Source organism: Furipterus horrens, unplaced genomic scaffold (assembly GCF_987537825.1).
Source record: "Furipterus horrens unplaced genomic scaffold, mFurHor1.1.pri manual_scaffold_6, whole genome shotgun sequence".
Lineage (NCBI taxonomy): Eukaryota > Metazoa > Chordata > Mammalia > Chiroptera > Furipteridae > Furipterus > Furipterus horrens.
In genome coordinates this window covers 86,556,142-86,573,580 of record NW_028327176.1, presented here as the reverse complement: position 1 = coordinate 86,573,580, position 17,439 = coordinate 86,556,142, and the positions used below count along the sequence as shown (strand labels likewise).

Sequence of the window (17,439 nt, the reverse complement as noted above, 5' to 3'; positions counted from 1 at the left end):
AAGCACCCAGGATTTGGTCAAGTAATTCCTGTGGACGGGACTATTGCTCCCCCTAAGGTGATGTCACTTGAAGGGGAGTGGTATTCCTGAGCTATTTGGCTCCTGCAGTATGGGAGATGAGTCATCACTGGAGTCCCATCAGCTCTTCCCTCAGTTCTCTCCCCAAAGCCACTGCCCCAAACTCTCCTCAAGCCTCTCTAGTCCACTATGCCCTCCCTCTGCCGGAGCCCAGAGTAATTGGGTGCAAATAAAATTTTGTGTGTTTTCCCTTTAAGAATCTCCCTGTGTCTCCAGCTGTCTCTCTCAGACCCACAACAGCAACAACAACAACAACAAAACCATCGCTTTTTGCTTTTCACAGCTGGATGCTATCTGTTTTACTCTTGGCTCTGATACTATAGACTGGGGGGCCCAGCTTGGGGTTTAGTCCCCACACTTCTCAGGGGGATCCCTCAGGGCACTGAAATATTTCTCTATACTTTCTGCTGCCGCCTGTGGGAGTCCAACCAGCCCTTTCATGTCTTCTCCACACTCCATACGAGACATGTTGTGATGAAGTGGTTTCTTCTGCCTGTCTGTGGTTATAAGGCTTCTCTCCTGCTAGTCTTCAGTTGGTTATTCCAGACAATTTCTCCACAATTTAGTTGTAATTCCAGATTGGTTGTGGGAGGACGTTAGTGTAGCTTCTACTTACCCCTCTGCCATCTTGGATCTCTGAATGCAACAACTTTTATTTCCAATGGCAATTTCATTTTATGACATAAATTCAATAAGAAAATTTGTGAATGCTGTGCGAATATTAATAGTTTTAAATTTAATATGCCTAAAATGAATTGTGTTATAAAAAATTAGATAACTTACCATTCTTATTAAATAAAGAAGGTAACTTGAAGTCTATAAATAGCACCAAGGCTCTGGAGGTCTTTTCATTTATTTCACTACTTAAAATTTTTTCCACTCTGAAGGATTTTTATTCCCCTTACCTCTGCCCTGCTCTATGGCGTTATCACTAATTATATGTCTGGTCCTGTAAGGATTCTGAGAGACTGTGGGAGTGGGGTGGAAATCGGGATGATTCAGTATTGCTTCTACCAGGAGTTGTGTTACTTTGGGCCAGTTACTTAACCTCTGTGGTCAGTGCCCTAATAAGCAAAATAATGCTTCACCTGGTGGGGAGCGGGTGGGAAGGAGTGAAGATTCAGTGAATAAATTGAGCCCATGGTAAGTCCTCAATAAATACTATCTTATTATTGTATTCAATATTATTATTATTGTACTGGAGCAATGGATGCTTAAGTCTTCAGGAATAAGAGAAACAACCTGATTTTCAAGAAGTCATTTCTCTCATTGCTTTTCTCTTTTCTTTTATCTTCTTTTCTTTTCTTCCCTGTTGCATCTCTCATGTTCTGTGTTATTCCTTCATGTTGCCAACAAACTTCCTTTATTTACTTGCTTTCTGTGCTCCGTTTACTTTGCCTACTTATTCACCTGTCCTCCAATCTCCCTTCTTGCACGTCATGCAGTGGACCATGTGTCAACGTACGCTGAGTTTGTCCAGACTCACAGACCCTCCGGAGAGTACATGTTCGAATTTAATGAGGATGAGCAGTTCTATGTGGACCTGGATAAGAAGGAGACTGTCTGGCATCTGCCAGAGTTTATTCATGCCTTTGACTATGATGCTCGGAGGGGTATTGCTGACATCGTTATGGCAAGAAAGAACCTGAACACCCTGATCAAACGGTCCAACTACAGCAGGGCCACAAATGGTACTGCTTCCCCTTGCTTGTTCCTCTCCAGCTCCGTGCAGGGTGGGGGAACCCCTGTGCTGCACAGGGGAAGGGAAACCCAGTGCCCACTTGTGAGGAGCCCCCAAGAGTGAGCAGTGTTTGGTCCACAAAGCAGGACACTTAGGCCATCAGAGGAGGCATTTTTCTTGTACTCAAGAAAGAGACTGGGCTGAGGAAGGCCAGGTCAGGAACATGAGAAGCTGTGACTCTGACCCGGGAGCCCTGGGGGCACAGGGTAGGCTGGACACACATGACCTCTAATCTGAGAATATTGGGCCTGAGGTGAACCTTTGAGTTGCAGATGAAGGCAGTAGACTCACCACTTCCTGTTTCCTGTCTCCTGTCTGCTGTCCCCTCACAGAGCCCCCTGAGGTGACTGTGTTTCCCAAGGAGCCTGTTGAGCTGGGGCAGCCCAACACTCTCATCTGCCACGTGGACAAGTTCTTCCCACCAGTGATCAGTGTTACCTGGCTGCAAAATGGGCAGGTGGTAACCAAAGGGGTGGCTGAGACCATCTTCTTGCCCAGCACAGAATTCAAATTCCACAAGTTCCACTACCTGACCTTTGTGCCCTCAGCGGATGATGTCTACGACTGCCAGGTGGAACACTGGGGCCTGGATGGACCATTCCTCCGGCACTGGGGTAGGGAGCCCGCCTTTTGCCAATGCCATCCTGACACCATCTTTATCCCTGGCACTCATCTCTCCTCAGCACCTGCTCTCCTTAATTGCATGGTTTATTGTCACTTTATCCAAACTTCACGTCGCATGGTTTCTGACTCTTAATGCCCCCACACCTGAGGCCAGCTCCTGCTCTTTGCACTTCTGACTTCATCTCTCCTTTGTTCCCAGAGGCCCAGGAGCCGATCCAGGTGCCTGAGACGATGGAGACTGTGGTCTGTGCCCTGGGCCTGGTGGTGGGCCTGGCGGGAATCATTGCTGGTGCCATCGTCCTGAAGACCAGGAGACCGAACAGCATCCCTGGGTGCAGGGACCCCAGTGAGTCATCCCAAGTGTGGGAGTATTAGGGACACAGTGGGGAGAGGAGGTGGCATGTCTTACTGAAGAGGGGCCTGCTGCCATACCACATAGAAGCCATTACCTTGGCAATAGCTTCTAAGAGAAGAAAAGGCTTTATTTGTGAGTCAACTGGCAAGGAAACATGAGGCTGGATCAAGTGTGTCTCTTGGGATAGAGGTTGGGGGCCAGGTTTTACACTCTCACGGGTGTTACTTGTGAGTGGTATTTCACACCTGCTACTGGTAAGTTATGCATCTACAGTTTAAACTCTGGTCTGGGTCATGTTAGAGACAGCATAGGTCCAGTTTGAGCTAGTTCTGTGTTACAGATGGGAAGGAGAAACACTTCAACAGTGTTTAGTCTCTGAGCTACATGAAAACAACAACAAATGCCATGTGAAGTACTTCAGCTGAGCTGCTTACTATGAACCAGGCACTATTCTGTATGCTTCTTATGTATTCCCTTACTTATGTTTGGATGTTGGTACCATTATTTCTCATGGTACAGATGGGGAAACAGACATGAGGAGTGGTGAAGGAGTCTGTCCAAGGTCACACAGCTTGATAAGTGCAGAGCGTGGATTTGAACTTGGGCATTAGGGCTCCAGAGACTGCAGACTTAGTTTTATTATCTGCAGCCAGTATATCTCTTCCTTACAATCTTCATAGCCTTGATTTTCTTCTGTTCTCATAATGAGGTCTAGAACCTCTGATACTAGTTTCACATTTGTAATAATAAGGGACATTCTACTTTTTGTATACTCTCAGAGGGAACACATCTAATTTCTCCACAAATATATTTGTTATAGATTTTTGGTTTATAATCTTTGCCATGTGGTGAATTTATCAGATTTTGTTTATGCATTTATTGAGTTGAATACAGTTGACATTAATATGGAATTTTTTTGATTTACTAATTTTTTGGTCACGCTATAGCTCTCTTGACATTGAACCATTATTGTATTCCTGAGCATTTTGTGTAGGTCTCAGCCTATCAATAGTGAGGCCATCAGATTTGAGTGCCTGGGACCCTTACATGGGCCCTTACCTCTTGTGGAGAGCCATCCCAGACATTCCCCCAAGCAGAGCCATTGTCGTGGATGGACTGGCCCTTGTGGTTTTATTATGATTGCAAGATGCATCTAAGCAATCACCATAAGGGAACTTTGAAAAGCAAGATTTGTTACTGACAGGTCCTGAAGTGTTGTGGTAGCATGTCCAGGGCTGCACAAATGGGAGGGAGGGAGGCGGAGAGAGAGGGAGGGAGAGGGGGAGAGAGAGAGAGAGAGAGAGAGAGAGAGAGAGAGGAAGAGAGAGAGAGAGAGAGAGAGAGAGAGAGAGAGAGAGAGAGAGAGAGAGAGAGAGACTTGGGGGTCTTCCTTTACTGGGGTTGAGGGTAGGTTGCCTAGGGTTTCATGGTTCACTCTACTGGTGAATTTAAAACAATAAAACAATAGAGCAAGACCTAAAGCACGAGAAGGCAACAACAGGGTCCCTCAAGCAGTCAGTTGTCTAGTTCTCTCAGGGCTTTCCAAAGGGGAACTTTATCTGGTTGTGTAGTCGCTGGTCGTGTGTGTATCTGAGTTGGGTAGATTTGAATAGATGCCTCTGCATTCAAAGCTTAATGTCAGGCACTTACTTTACAATCAAGAAAGCTAATTGTCAGGCACTCACACTGTGCTAGGATAGCTCTTATTTGCTAAAAATGAATTACTTTTGTAAGACAGTGTTGGATTCAGTGACATGGATGAAGTTATTCTATTATTATCTTTGCTTGTACTATTCTTAGCTGTCTCTGGAAATAAAGATGTATCAGCCTCATAAAATGATTTGGAAAGCTTTTTTTTTTTATTTCTATGTTCTAGAACAACACTTAAAACACAGGAGAGGAATGAATTGTTTTTGAAATGTGGCTGGATTTACCCAACTACACTGTTATCTGGACAGGGCTTTTGGGAAGGTATTCTTTGCCTTGCAGTTCAATAGCTTTGATATTCATGTCCTTATTTTAGTTTTCTATTTCTTCCTGTAGTTTTGACCTCTATATTTTTGTAGAAATTTATTCATCTTTTAAAAAGTATATTTTACTGGTTATGCTATTATAGTTGTCCCAATTTTCTTCCCTTTGTCCCCCTCTGCCTGGTATCTCCCTTCTCCCCAGCAATCACCACCACCCTTAGTTCATGTCCATGGGTCACGCATAAAAGTTCTTTGGATTCTCCATTTCCTATGTTATTCTTAATGTCCCCTGCTTATTTTGTATTTACCAGTCATGCTTCTTGATCCCTGTACTTTCCCCTGCCTTCTCCTCCTTCCCCCTCCCCATTGATAACCCTCTATATGATCTCCATATCTATGGTTCTGTTCCTATTCTAGTTGTTCACTTAGTTTCTTTTTGTTTTTTAGATTCATTTGTTGATAGTTGTGTTTGCTGTCATTTTACTGTTCATTGTTTTGATCTTCTTTTTTAAAATGTGTCCCTTTAACATTTCATATAGTAAGGACCTGGTGATGATTAACTCCTTTAGCTTTACCTTGTCTGGGAAGCACTTCATCTGCCCTTCCACTCCAAATGATAGCTTTGCTGGATAGAGTAATCCTGGTTGCAGGTTCTTGCTTTTCATCACATTGATACTTCTTACCAGCCCCTTCTTGCCTTCAAAGTTTCTTTTGAGAAATCAGCTGATAGTCTTATAGGCAACCCTTTGTAGGGAACTCTTCTTCTTTTCTCTTGCTGCCTTTAAGATTCTTTCTTTATCTTTCCACCTTCGGCATTTTAATTATGATGTATTTTGCTGTGGTCCTCTTTGGATCCAACTTGTTTGGGACTCTGCTTCTTGGATTTGTATATCTATTTCTATTTCTACCAGCCTGCCACTGCCACTGCCACTGCCACCGCTGCTGCTGCCACAACACCACGTCCTCTCCGCCTGGGCTCCATCCCTCCTACCTGTATGGATGAGTATTTCTTCTTTATATCTTTGTTTGCTGGACTTCCATGTAGTTTTATTTTCTGGAACTTCTGGTTGTTTCTAGTTTTGAGGTAGTTGTATTCCTTCTTAGTTGTGAAGGGAGATGCAGCGTGTCTGTCTATGCCTCCACCTTGGCTGGAAGTCTCTCAGGCTCTTTGATCTGCTCTCTCTTTTGGGCTATGTTTCTGTCCCCTCAACTTGACAGCCTCCTGTGTTTGCCTTTGTGTCTTAGGTAGTTGACAGCCTCCCGTGTTTGCCTCTGTCTTAGGTAGAGCTGTCACACCTGTTATATTGTAAGGGGTGGAGTTTTAGGTATTTGTCAGTGCTGGGTGACCTGTTTCACTGTCTTGTGCTGCTGTATGAGGGGGAGGGATCAGAGAGGCAATAATGCCTCTTGCTTGGCACTTGCCCCTTTTCCAGTCACGTCACCAGCTTCCCGTATGCAATTGGCCCCCCTCTAGCTTCTGCCCTGGTGATGGTTCTCTGAGTGGGTGTGTTTCCATATGTTCAAGGACCGTGGGGGTCCTCTAAATGGACTCTTCTGACAGACTGCCAGTGTTTTCTGCCACCCCAACCCCTACTGGTTTTCTTTTTTCTTTTTAAAAATGTTTTATTGATTATGCTGTTACAGTTGCCCCAATTTCCCTTCCCTCTGCTCCCCTCCACCCGGTGGCCCCCCTCCTTCCAGTTGATCCCCCCTTTTAGTCCATCTCCATTGGTTGTGCATATAGTTCTTCTCAACCTCTTCTTGTCTATTCCATTCCCTCCTACTATGCTTCTTAATTCCTGTACCATCTCCCTCTCTCTCCCGCATTCCCCTCCCTGCTGACCTCTCCCCAGTATGTTCCCCATACCTATAATCCTTTTTCCACTCTCGTTGCCTATTTAGTTTGCCTTTGTTTTGATTCCCTAGCTTCTGTTGTTGGTTCTTGTGATGCAGTTTTTATTTTAATGTTCATAGTTTTGATCCTTCTTCTTCTAAACCAGTTCCTTTAACATTTCATATAATAGTGGTTTGGATCTAATAAACTCCTTCAGTTTTATTTTGTCCTGGAAGCACTTTCTCTGCCCTTCTATTCTGAATGACAGTTTCACTGGATAGAGTATTTGTGGCTGTAAATTTTTGATTTTCACTACTTTGAATATTTCTTGCCAGTCCCTTCTTGCCTGCAGGGTCTCCCTTGAGAAGTCAGCTGATAGTCTAATTGGGACCCCTTTGTACATGATTCTTTTCTTCTCTCTTGCTGCTGTTAAGATTCCCTCTTTATCCTTAATTTTTGACAATTTGATTATAATATGTCTTGGAGTGGTTCTCCCTAGGTCCAATTTTTCTGGAACTCTCTGTGCTTCCTGGACCTGTAAGTCTATTTCCTTCCCCAAGTTCGGGAAGTTCTGCTTTGTTATATTTTCACATAATTTTTCATTTTCTAGTTCTTCTTCTTTGCCCTCTGGCAATCCTATAATCTGAATGTTCAGTCTCATAGGTGTCTCAGAGGTTTCTGATCCTCTCCTCATTTTCCTTACTTTTTGTTTCCTCTTTCTGTACTGGATGACTGTTTGTTCCTTCCCTATGTTCCTGTTTGTTGACTTGATCTCTGGATTTTATTTCCTCACCACTTGTCTTGTATGTGTTTTTGTTTGTTTCAGTATGAGTGGCTTTCATTCCTTCACTGTCTTGTTCCAAATCTTTTGTTAATTCTGTAAGCCACCTTATAACTATAGCTCTGAATTGAGCCTCTGAAAGGTTTCCTATTTGTCCATCTGTCAGATTCCTCATCTGCTGCCTGGTGAGCTATGTCACCGGGATTTCAATCGTTGTCTGTTTCATTTTGACAGATTTGTGTTTTGCTTTGCTTCCTGGACAGGCTGTGAGGGGCTGAGCCCTGTGTACTCATCACTACCCAGCGACAGGCGGCCCTCCGCAACCTTTTTTGCTGCGCTGTAGCGCTTTGTGTGGGGGCTGGGGTCCAAGTTGGATTCCTGCCATTATTTTGCGCTGGCAGACCGGAATCCACCCCCCCACCCCCGCCCTCTGGGCCTCTCTGTCTGAGGCTGCCTTTCCCAGCATTGGGTCGCGAGCTGCTGGGACTCGACTGCAGCCAGGATTGCTCCCCCTGCCGCTATCCCTACTGCTACCATAAACAGCGCCGCCCGACCTTTCTGTTGCAGCTCCGATTTCGCCCCTCCTACCCATCCGGACAAGCACGCTTGTTTATAACTTCATACATTGGGCTTCCATGTAGCCTTATTTTCTGGAATTTTTGGTTATCTTTTGTTTTGAGGTAGTTGTATTCCTTTCTAGTTGTAGAGGGAGACCAAGCATGTCTGTCTAAGCCTCCATCTTGGCCGGAAGTCCTGGGACAACTTTAAATGCACCAACATCCAAATTATAGGGTTGCCAGAAGGAGAAGAGGAAGAGCAAGATATGGAAAACGTATTTGAAAAAATAATGAAAGAAAACTTCCTTAATTTGATGAAGGAAATAGACATACAAGTCCAGGAAGCACAGAGAGTCACAAGCAAGTTGGACCCAAAGAGGGCTACACTAAGACACATTAAAATTAAAATGCCAAAAGTTAAAAATAAAGAGATCAACCCTGGCTGGTGTGGCTCAGTGGATTGAGCATCGGCCTGTGAACCAAGTGTGGCTGGTTTGATTCCCAGTCATGGCACATAACTAGGTTGCACGTCAGATCCTCAGTTGAGGGCGCGAGTGAGAAGCAACCACACAGTTACCTACAATGAAGCTACTATAAGACTGTTGACTGATATCTTAACAGAAAGTTTTCATGCCAGGAAGGATTAGTATGAAATATTCAAAGTGATTAAAAATAAGATTGTACCAAAGATTACGCTATCCAGCATGGTAATCATTTAGAATTGAAGGAGAGTTAAATAACTTCTCAGAGAACAAAAAGCTTGTAAACATTTATGCATCCAACATAGGAGCACCTAAATAAATATATAAATCAAATACTGATGAACATAAAGAAAGAGGTTGACAGTAATACAGTCATAGAAGGGGACTTCCACACCCCATTGTCAAATGGATTTACCTGATATCTTCAGAGTATTTTAACACAAAGAAGAGAATATACATACTTTTCTAGTGTACATGGAACGTTTTCTAGGATAGACCATATGTTAGGACACAAAACAAGTCTCAATAAATTTAATAAGATTGAAATCATATCAAGCATCTTACCTGACCACAATGCTATGAAACTAGAAATCAATCACAAGAAGAACACTGAAAAACACACAAAGACATGGAAGCTAAATAACATGTTATTAAACAATGAATGGATCAACAATGAGATCAAGGGAGAAATCAAAAGATACCTTGAAGGACTTCCGGTTAAGAAGGAGGTGTAGACAGACATGTTGCATCTCCCTCCACAACTAGAAGGAATACAACTACCTCAAAACTAGAAACAACCAGAAGTTCCAGAAAATAAAACTACATGGAAGTCCAGCAAATAAAGATATAAAAAAGAAATACTCATCCAGACAGGTAGGAGGGGTGGAGAGGACGCGGTGTGATGGCAGCAACAGTGGCAGCAGACTGGCAGAAAGTGCAATCACACGTTTTAAAAACTCAGGAGGGATGCCCGGGTAGCGTTCCCAGCTCCTCACCAGACCTCACAGCTCACAGTCCCAGCACTGGGGAAAATCAAGTCTCATTGCTTCTGACCGTGCAGACCAGTGGGGTTGAGGTGGAGGCAGAAACTGCTGGTCTCTCAGCAGAGTCTGCTTGTTTAAAGGGCTCCATGGTCCTAGAATGCCCACAGACCCACCCACACTGGGAATGACGGCCAGGGCAGCGGCTAGAAGGGCACCAGTCTGGTACAGAAGTAGGAGAGGTGCCTGGAAAAGGGGCAAGTGCTGGGCAGGCAGCACTGTTTCCTCTAGGACCCCTCCCCCACATACAGCGCCACAATGTGGTGAAACAGGTCGCCCTGTATTGACGAATCCCTAAGGCTCCGCCCCTTACAACATAACAGGAATGACAGCTCTACCTGAGACATGGAGGCAAACAAACACAGGAGCCTGTCAGAATGAGGATCAGAGAAGTATGGTCCAAAAGGGGGAACAGATCAAGGTTCCAGTGGGAGAACTAAATGCCGAGGAGATAGCCAACCTAACAGATGAGGAAAAAGACAACCTAACAGACACAGAATTCAAAACACTGATGATAAAGATGCTCACAGGCTTGAAAGATATGCTTGAAAAGATGCTCACAGGCTCGACAGATATGCTTGAGTACGGCAAATGCATAAAAGAAGAAGTGAAGGCTATGCTAAGTGAAATGAAGGAAAATCTACACAAGACCAATGGTGAAGTGAAGGAAACCAGAGTTCAAACCAATGATTTGGAACATAAGGGGAAAAAAAAAAAGTCAACCAGTACAGAATGAGGAAGCAAGAATTGAAAAAAATGAGGAAAACTTCCCAAATTTTGCGAAAGAAATGGACATACAGGTCCAGGAAGCATGGAGGGTCCCGGGTGATCTGGACTCAGAGGGGACCACACCAGGATGCATCATGATTGAGATGTCAAAGGTGAAAGATAAAGAGAGAGTCCTGGGGGCAGCAAGAGAGAGGCAGAGAGTTGCCTACAGGGGTTGCCTATAGAACCATCAGCTGATTTCTCAGCAAACACTTTGCAGACAGGAAGGGACTGGCAAGCAGTATTCAATGTTATGAAAGGCAACTTACAACCAGGATTACTCTATCCAGCAAAGCTATCATTTGGAATGGAAGGGCAGATGAAGTGCTTCCCAGACAAGGTGAGGCTAAAGGAGCTCATCGTCACCAAGCCATTATTATATGAAATGTTAAAGGGACTTACTTAAGAAAAAGAAGATCAAAACTCTGAACACTAAAATGACAACAAACTCACAAGTATCAACAACTGAATCTAAAAAATAAAAACAAAATCCAGCGAAACAAATCAGAATAGCAACAGAATCATAGGTATGGGGATCATTTGGAGGGTTATCAGCTGGGAGGAGAGAGGGGGAGAAATGGGGAATTGGTGCAGGGATTAAGAAGCATAATTTGTTCATACAAAATAGACAGGGGAAGTTAAGAATAATATAGGAAAGGGTGAAGCCAAAGAACTTCTATGCCCAACCCATGGACATGAACTAAGGGGGATGGGATTGCTGGAGGGAAGGGCGTTACTGGGTGAAGGGGAGCAAAGGGGAAAAAATTGGAACTTCTGTAACAGCATAATGAATAAAATATACTAAAAAAAAAAAAAACAGAGGAAAATGTACTCAGCTCACATGGAGGTCACACCTCAAATACCCAACTTGGGTGATAGGGGAGGCTGTGCTCCTGGATTTTACAGGACACTTCTTACATTAGGCCATGCTACCAAGACAGGGAGTCATAGCAGCTCTACCTAATACATAAAAACAAACACAGGGAGCCTGCCAAAATGAGGAGGCAAAGAAACATGGCCCATATGAAAGAACAGAGAAAAACTCCAGAAAAAGAACTAAACAAAATGGAGACAAGCAAGCTACTGGATGCAGAGTTCAAAACACTGTTTATAAGGATTTTCAAGGAATTTAGTGAGTACCTCAACAGCATAAAAAAGATCTAGTCAGAAATGAGGGGGTAAGAAGGGGAAGAGTCTAGTCAAAGAACATGTATAAATGACCCGTGGACATGGACAACAGGGTGGGGATTGACTGTGGGAGAAGGGGTGGGCCAGGTGGGGGGAGAAAATTTTTTAAAAGAATGACACACTAATGGAAATAAAAAATAATTTATAGGGAATCAACAGTAGAGTGGATGAAACTGAGAATCAAATGATTTGGAACATGTGGAAGAAAAAAAACCAATCAGAACAATGAGAAAAAAAAAGAATTTGAGATCCAAGATGGTGAAGGAGTAAGTGGAAGCTACACTAACCTCCTCCCAGGACCAATCTGGAATTACAACTTAATTGTGGAGATATCATCTGGAATAACCAACCAAACACTAGCTGGAGAGAAGCCTTATAAACATGGGCAGACAGAAAAGTCTGCTTCATTACAATGTGACTGGTAGGAAGTGCAGAGACACAAGAGGGCTGGCTGGGTTCCCATGGGTGACAGCTGAAGGGACAGAGAAACATCTCAGAGCCAGGGGTTCCACCTGAGAAGTGTGAGATCTAAACCACCAGCTGGGCTTCCTAGCCTACAGCAACAGAGCAGAAAATAAAATAGCACTCAGCTGTGAAAAGCAAAAAGCCACGGGTTTTTCTGCTGACCAGAGAGAAATGGCTGGAGACAAAGAGCTCATAAAGCGACCACATACAATAATATATTCTCACTCACTTACCCTAGGCTCCAGCAGAGGGAGGGCAGAATGAACTAGAGACACTTAAGGAGAATTTGGGGCAGTGGCTTTGAGAGAACGAAGGGAGCAGCCCACCAGGTCCCAGTGCTGACTCATTCTCCATACTACAGGCAGACCACTCCCGTCTAAGTGGTGTCAACCTGAGGGGAAGCAAAAGTTCCACCTGCAGGAATTAATCTGCCCTGCCCTCAGTGCTTAAACCTGATGGCTAATCACAGATTGAATAGATTAACAACTAAAGGAGACAGACAGAATCTTAAAAGCAGCAGGAGAGAAGAGAATTACATACAAAGGGGTCCCAATAAGACTGTCAGCTGATTTCTCAAAAGAAACTCTGCAGGCAAGAAGGGACTGGCAAGAAATATTCAAAGTAATGAAAAGCAAAAACCTACAACGATGATTACTCTATCCAGTGAAGCTGTCATTCAGAATAGAAGGGCAGAGAAAGTGCTTCCAGGATAAAGTAAAACTGAAGGAGTTCTTCAGATCCAAACCAGTGTTATATGAAATGTTAAAGGGACTTGTTTAGGAGAAAGAGGATCGAAACTATAAACATTAAAATGAAACTGTATCACAACAGCCAACAACAGAAGCTAGGGAACTGAAACAAAGGCAAACTAAGTAGGCAATGAAAGTGTGAAAAGAATTATAGGTATGGGGAACATTATGGGGGGAGGTCAGCAGGGAGGGGGAAGGGGGAAAGGGAGGGAGATGGTACAAGAATTAAGAAGCATAGTCTCCAACAGGCTGCCTAGGCCCAGGCTGGGACAGGATCTGACAGGGGCAGATCTGGGAAGTAAAGAAAGTACACCTTTGTAACAGTACACAAGACACAGTGGGAGGAGTGAGTCTCATTCAGCTAGCTGGAGGTAAGGGCTCACCAAAGAGCAAGACAACAACAACCAAAACCCAAGTACAACCAGACAGCCCAAATAAATGGTATAAAGGGCATCCCAAGAGCATCAAGTTCAGGAGACCAAGGAGACTGCACTACTGAATCCCACAGGTCTCCTACCACAGAAGGTCACAACACAAAGAGAGGAACTCAAAGCAGATCAATCTAAGAAGAGAAACAAAGAAGAACAGTAACAAAAATGGGGAGACAAAAAACCAACCCCCCATCAAAAGGAAAGGAGCAATCCCCAGAAAGAGTGCTAAATGAAATAGAGATAAGCAAACTATCAGACATGGAATTCAAAATAATGATTATAGGGAAGCTCAATGAGCTGAGCAAGCTCAAAGAAAACTACAAAAAATGCCAGGGAAGCTATGAGGAACTTACTAAGAACTACATTAGCATTAAAAAGGACATAGAAACTATCAGTAAGAGCCAGGAGAAAATGAAAAATACAGTTTCTGAATGAATAACATGGTAGAAGAAATCAAAAGCAGGCTAGAGGAAGCAGAATATTGGATCAGCAAGTTGGAGGACAACATTGAAAAAAATTCCCAGACGGTGCAAAAAACAAAAACAAAACAAGATTGGAAAAGAATGAAGAGGTTTTAAGACAGCTGCAGGATGACATGAAATGTAATAATATCCATATCATAGGAATACCAGAAGGAGAAGAAGAGGAGGAAGAAATAGAAAACGTGTTTGGAAAGTAATGACAGACAACTTCCCTAACTTGATGAGAGGAAAAAGTCATGCAAGTCCAGGAAGCACAGAGGGTCCAAATGAAGATGAACCCAAACAGGCCCACTCCAAAACACATAATAATTAAAATGGCAAAACTTAAAGACAAAGAAAGAGTCCTAAAAGCAGCAAGAGAGAAACAGCTAATAACATACAAGGGAGCTTCGATAACGATATCATCAGATTTCTCAACAGAAACACTACAAGCCAGAAGGGAATGGGAAAAAAGTCTAAGCAATGAAAAACAAAGGCCTACAACCAAGAATACTCTACCCAGCAAGACTCTCATTCAAAATGGAAGGCAAAATAAGGGGTTTCCCACACAAAAGAAGGCTAAAAGAATACATTTTTACTAAACCAGCATTGCAAGAGATGCTAAAGGGTCTGCTTTAAGAAGATAAAGAGACAGAGAGGAACACAAGTACAAAGGGGAAAAATGACAATGCATAAGTACCTATCAATAATAACCTTAAATGTAAATGCATTAAGTGCTCCAGTCAAAAGACATAGGGTAGCTAAATGGATTAGAAAGCATGACACACAAGTATGCTGTCTACAAGAGACCCACCTCAGAACAAAAGATCTACACAGACTGAAAGTAAAGGGATGGAAAAAAATATTTCAAGCACATGAAAAAAAAGCTGGGGTAGTAATACTTATATCAGATAAAATAGATTTCACAACAACGGCCATGAAAGAGACAAAGAAGAACACTTCATAATACTTAAGGGAACAATCATTCAAAAAGATATAACCCTTGTAAACATATATGCATCCAACATAGAAACACCCAAATACATAAGGAAAATCTTAGAGGATTTCAAGAAGGATATCAACAGCAACACACTCATAGTAGGGGATTTTAACATGCCATTGTCAACAATAAACAGGTCTTCCAAGCAAAGAAACACCAAGGATATTGTGGCATTGAAAAACACTCTAGATCAAATGGACTTAATTGATATATACAGAACCTTTCACCCCAAAGAAGCCAAATATACATTCTTTTCAAATGCACATCGAATGATTTCAAAGATAGACCACATGGCAGGACACAAAACAAGCCTCAACAAATTCGAGAAAATTGAAATTATATCAAGCATCTTCTCAGATCACAATGGCTTGAAACTGGAAACCAATCTCAAGGAAAAAACTCAGGAACATTCAGATTCATGGAAACTATATACCATGCTTTTAAATAATAAATGGGTTAACAACAACATCAAGGAAGAAATAAAAAAGTGTCTGGAAACAAATTAAAATGAACACACAGCAGCCCAAGCTCTATGGGACACAGTGAAGGCAGCCCTGAGAGGGAAGTTCATAGAAATACAGGCCTACCTAAAAAGGATAGAAGAATTTCAAATAAACAACCTAACCCTACAGCCAACATCATAATAGGCAAAACCTAAAAGTGTTTCCCTCAAGATCAGGAACAAGATAAGGATGTCCAGTTTCACCACTCTTATTCAACATAGTACTGGAATTTCTAGCCACAACAGTCAGACAACAAGAAAAAATAAAAGGCATCCAAATTGGAAAAAAGGAAGTAAACCTGTCATTATTCTCAGATGACATGATATTGTAAATAGAAAATCCCATAGGCTCCACCAAAAAGCTACTAGAATTAATAAATTAGTTTGGCAAAGTAGCAGGATACAAAATCAATACTCAGAAACCAGTGGCATTAAAAAATATTTTTTATTTATTTATTTTTAGAGGAAGGGAGAGGGAGGGAGACAGAGAGGAAGAGAAACATCGACATGTGAGAGGTACATCAATTGATTGCCTCTCACATGCCCCCAATCATGGACAGCCCGTGTAGGAACTGAACTGGTGACCTTTCCATACACAGGCCCATGCTCAATATACTGAGTCACACCAGCCAGGGCTTGGTGGCATTTTTACACACCAATAATGAACTATCAGAAAGAGAAACTAAGAAAGAAATCCCATGTACTATTGCAACAACAACAACAACAACAACAACAACAAAAACGAGGTACCTAGGAATACATTTAACCAAAGAGATAAAAGACCTGTATTTGGAGAACAGTAGGACAGTGAGGAAAGAAATTGAGGAAGATACAAATTAATGGAAATATATACTATGTTTATGGATTGGAAGATTTAACATCATTAAATTGTCAATACTAGCCAAAACAATCTATAGCTTCAATGCAATTACTATTAAAATGCCAAGATCTAAACAAATATTCCAAAAATTTATACAAAACCAAAAAATACCCTGAATAACCTCAGCACTCTTGAGAAAGAACAAAATTGGAGGGATCACAATACCTGATATCAATCTACACTATAAGGCCACTGTAATAAAAACAGTCTGGTGCTGGCATAAGAAGAGACACATAGATCAGTGGAACAGAATAGAGAGCCCAGAAATAAACCCATGCCTTCCCCTGTCTGGTGTGGCTCAGTGGATTGGGCACTGGCCTGCAAAACCAGTCGGGGCACATGGTTGCGGGCTGGGTCTCCGGTTGGGAGTGTGCAGGAGGTAACCAACCAATATATCCCCCCCACACAGATATTTCTCTCCTTCTCTTTCTCCCCCCTTCTGCTCTTTCTGAAAATAAATAAATAAAATCTTTAAATAAAAAAATGAATCTATGTCTTTATGGTCAATTAATATTTGACAAAGGAGGCAAGAGCATACAAGGGAGTAAAGACAGTCTCTTCAGTAAATGGTGTTGGGAGAACTGGACTGGTACATGCAAAAAAATGAAACTAGACTACCTTCTTACACCATACACCAGAATCAACTCAAAATGGATAAAAGACTTAAATATAAGTTGTGATACCATAAAAATCCCAGAGGAGAACATAGGCAGTAAAATTTCAGATATCTCATGTAGCAGTATTTTGCTGATATATCTCATAGGGCAAGGGAAACAGGAAAAAATAAACAAATTGGACTACATCATATTAAAAAGCTTCTGCATAACTAAAGAAACCATCAACAAAATAAAAAAGGAAGTGGCTGTATGGGAGAACATATTTGCCAATGAAACATCGGACAAGGGTTTAATCTCCAAAATACATAAAGAATGAATATGACTCAACACCAGGAAGACAAACAAACCAATTAAAAAATGGGTAAAGGACCTGAATAGACACTTCTCCAAAGAGGTATATCCAGAGGGCCTACAGACATATGAGAGGATGCTCAACATCGCTAGCCAGCAGAGAGATGCAAATTAAAACCATAATGAGATATCACCTCACACCTGCCAAAATGGCTATCATTAATAAATCAACAAACAGCTAGTGATGGCAAGGATGTGGAGAAAAGGGAGCCCTAGTGCATTGTTGGTGGGAATGCAGACTGGGGCAACCACACAGGAAAACAGTATGTAATTTCCTCCAAAAATTAAAAATGGAACTGTCTTTTGACCCAGTGATTCCACTTCTGGGAATATATCCAAAGAATCCTGAAAAACCAGTTCAAAAGAATATATGTAACCCTATCTTCATAGCAATGTTATTTATAATAGCTAAGATTTAGAAACAGCTTAAGTGCCTCTCAGTAGATGAATGGATAAAAAATCCATGGTACATTTACACAATAAAATACTACACAGCAGTAAAAAAGAAGGAATTCTTAGTTTTTGCAACAGCATGGATGGAACTGGAGACTATTATGCTAAGTGA

General features: G+C 42.2%; 1 protein-coding gene across 1 annotated transcript; it reads left to right on the top strand.

Moving 5' to 3' along the window:
- Nucleotides 1-1,507: 1,507 nt before the first annotated feature.
- On the top strand, nucleotides 1,508-2,793 carry LOC150006808 (HLA class II histocompatibility antigen, DP alpha 1 chain-like; the record flags this gene model as incomplete). Its single annotated transcript, XM_090280788.1, is given in 4 exon segments — nucleotides 1,508-1,769; nucleotides 2,152-2,433; nucleotides 2,643-2,764; nucleotides 2,767-2,793. Coding segments are annotated over 4 exon segments (693 nt in total), but the record flags the coding sequence as incomplete, so codon positions are not given.
- Between the last annotated feature and the right edge of the window lie 14,646 nt (nucleotides 2,794-17,439).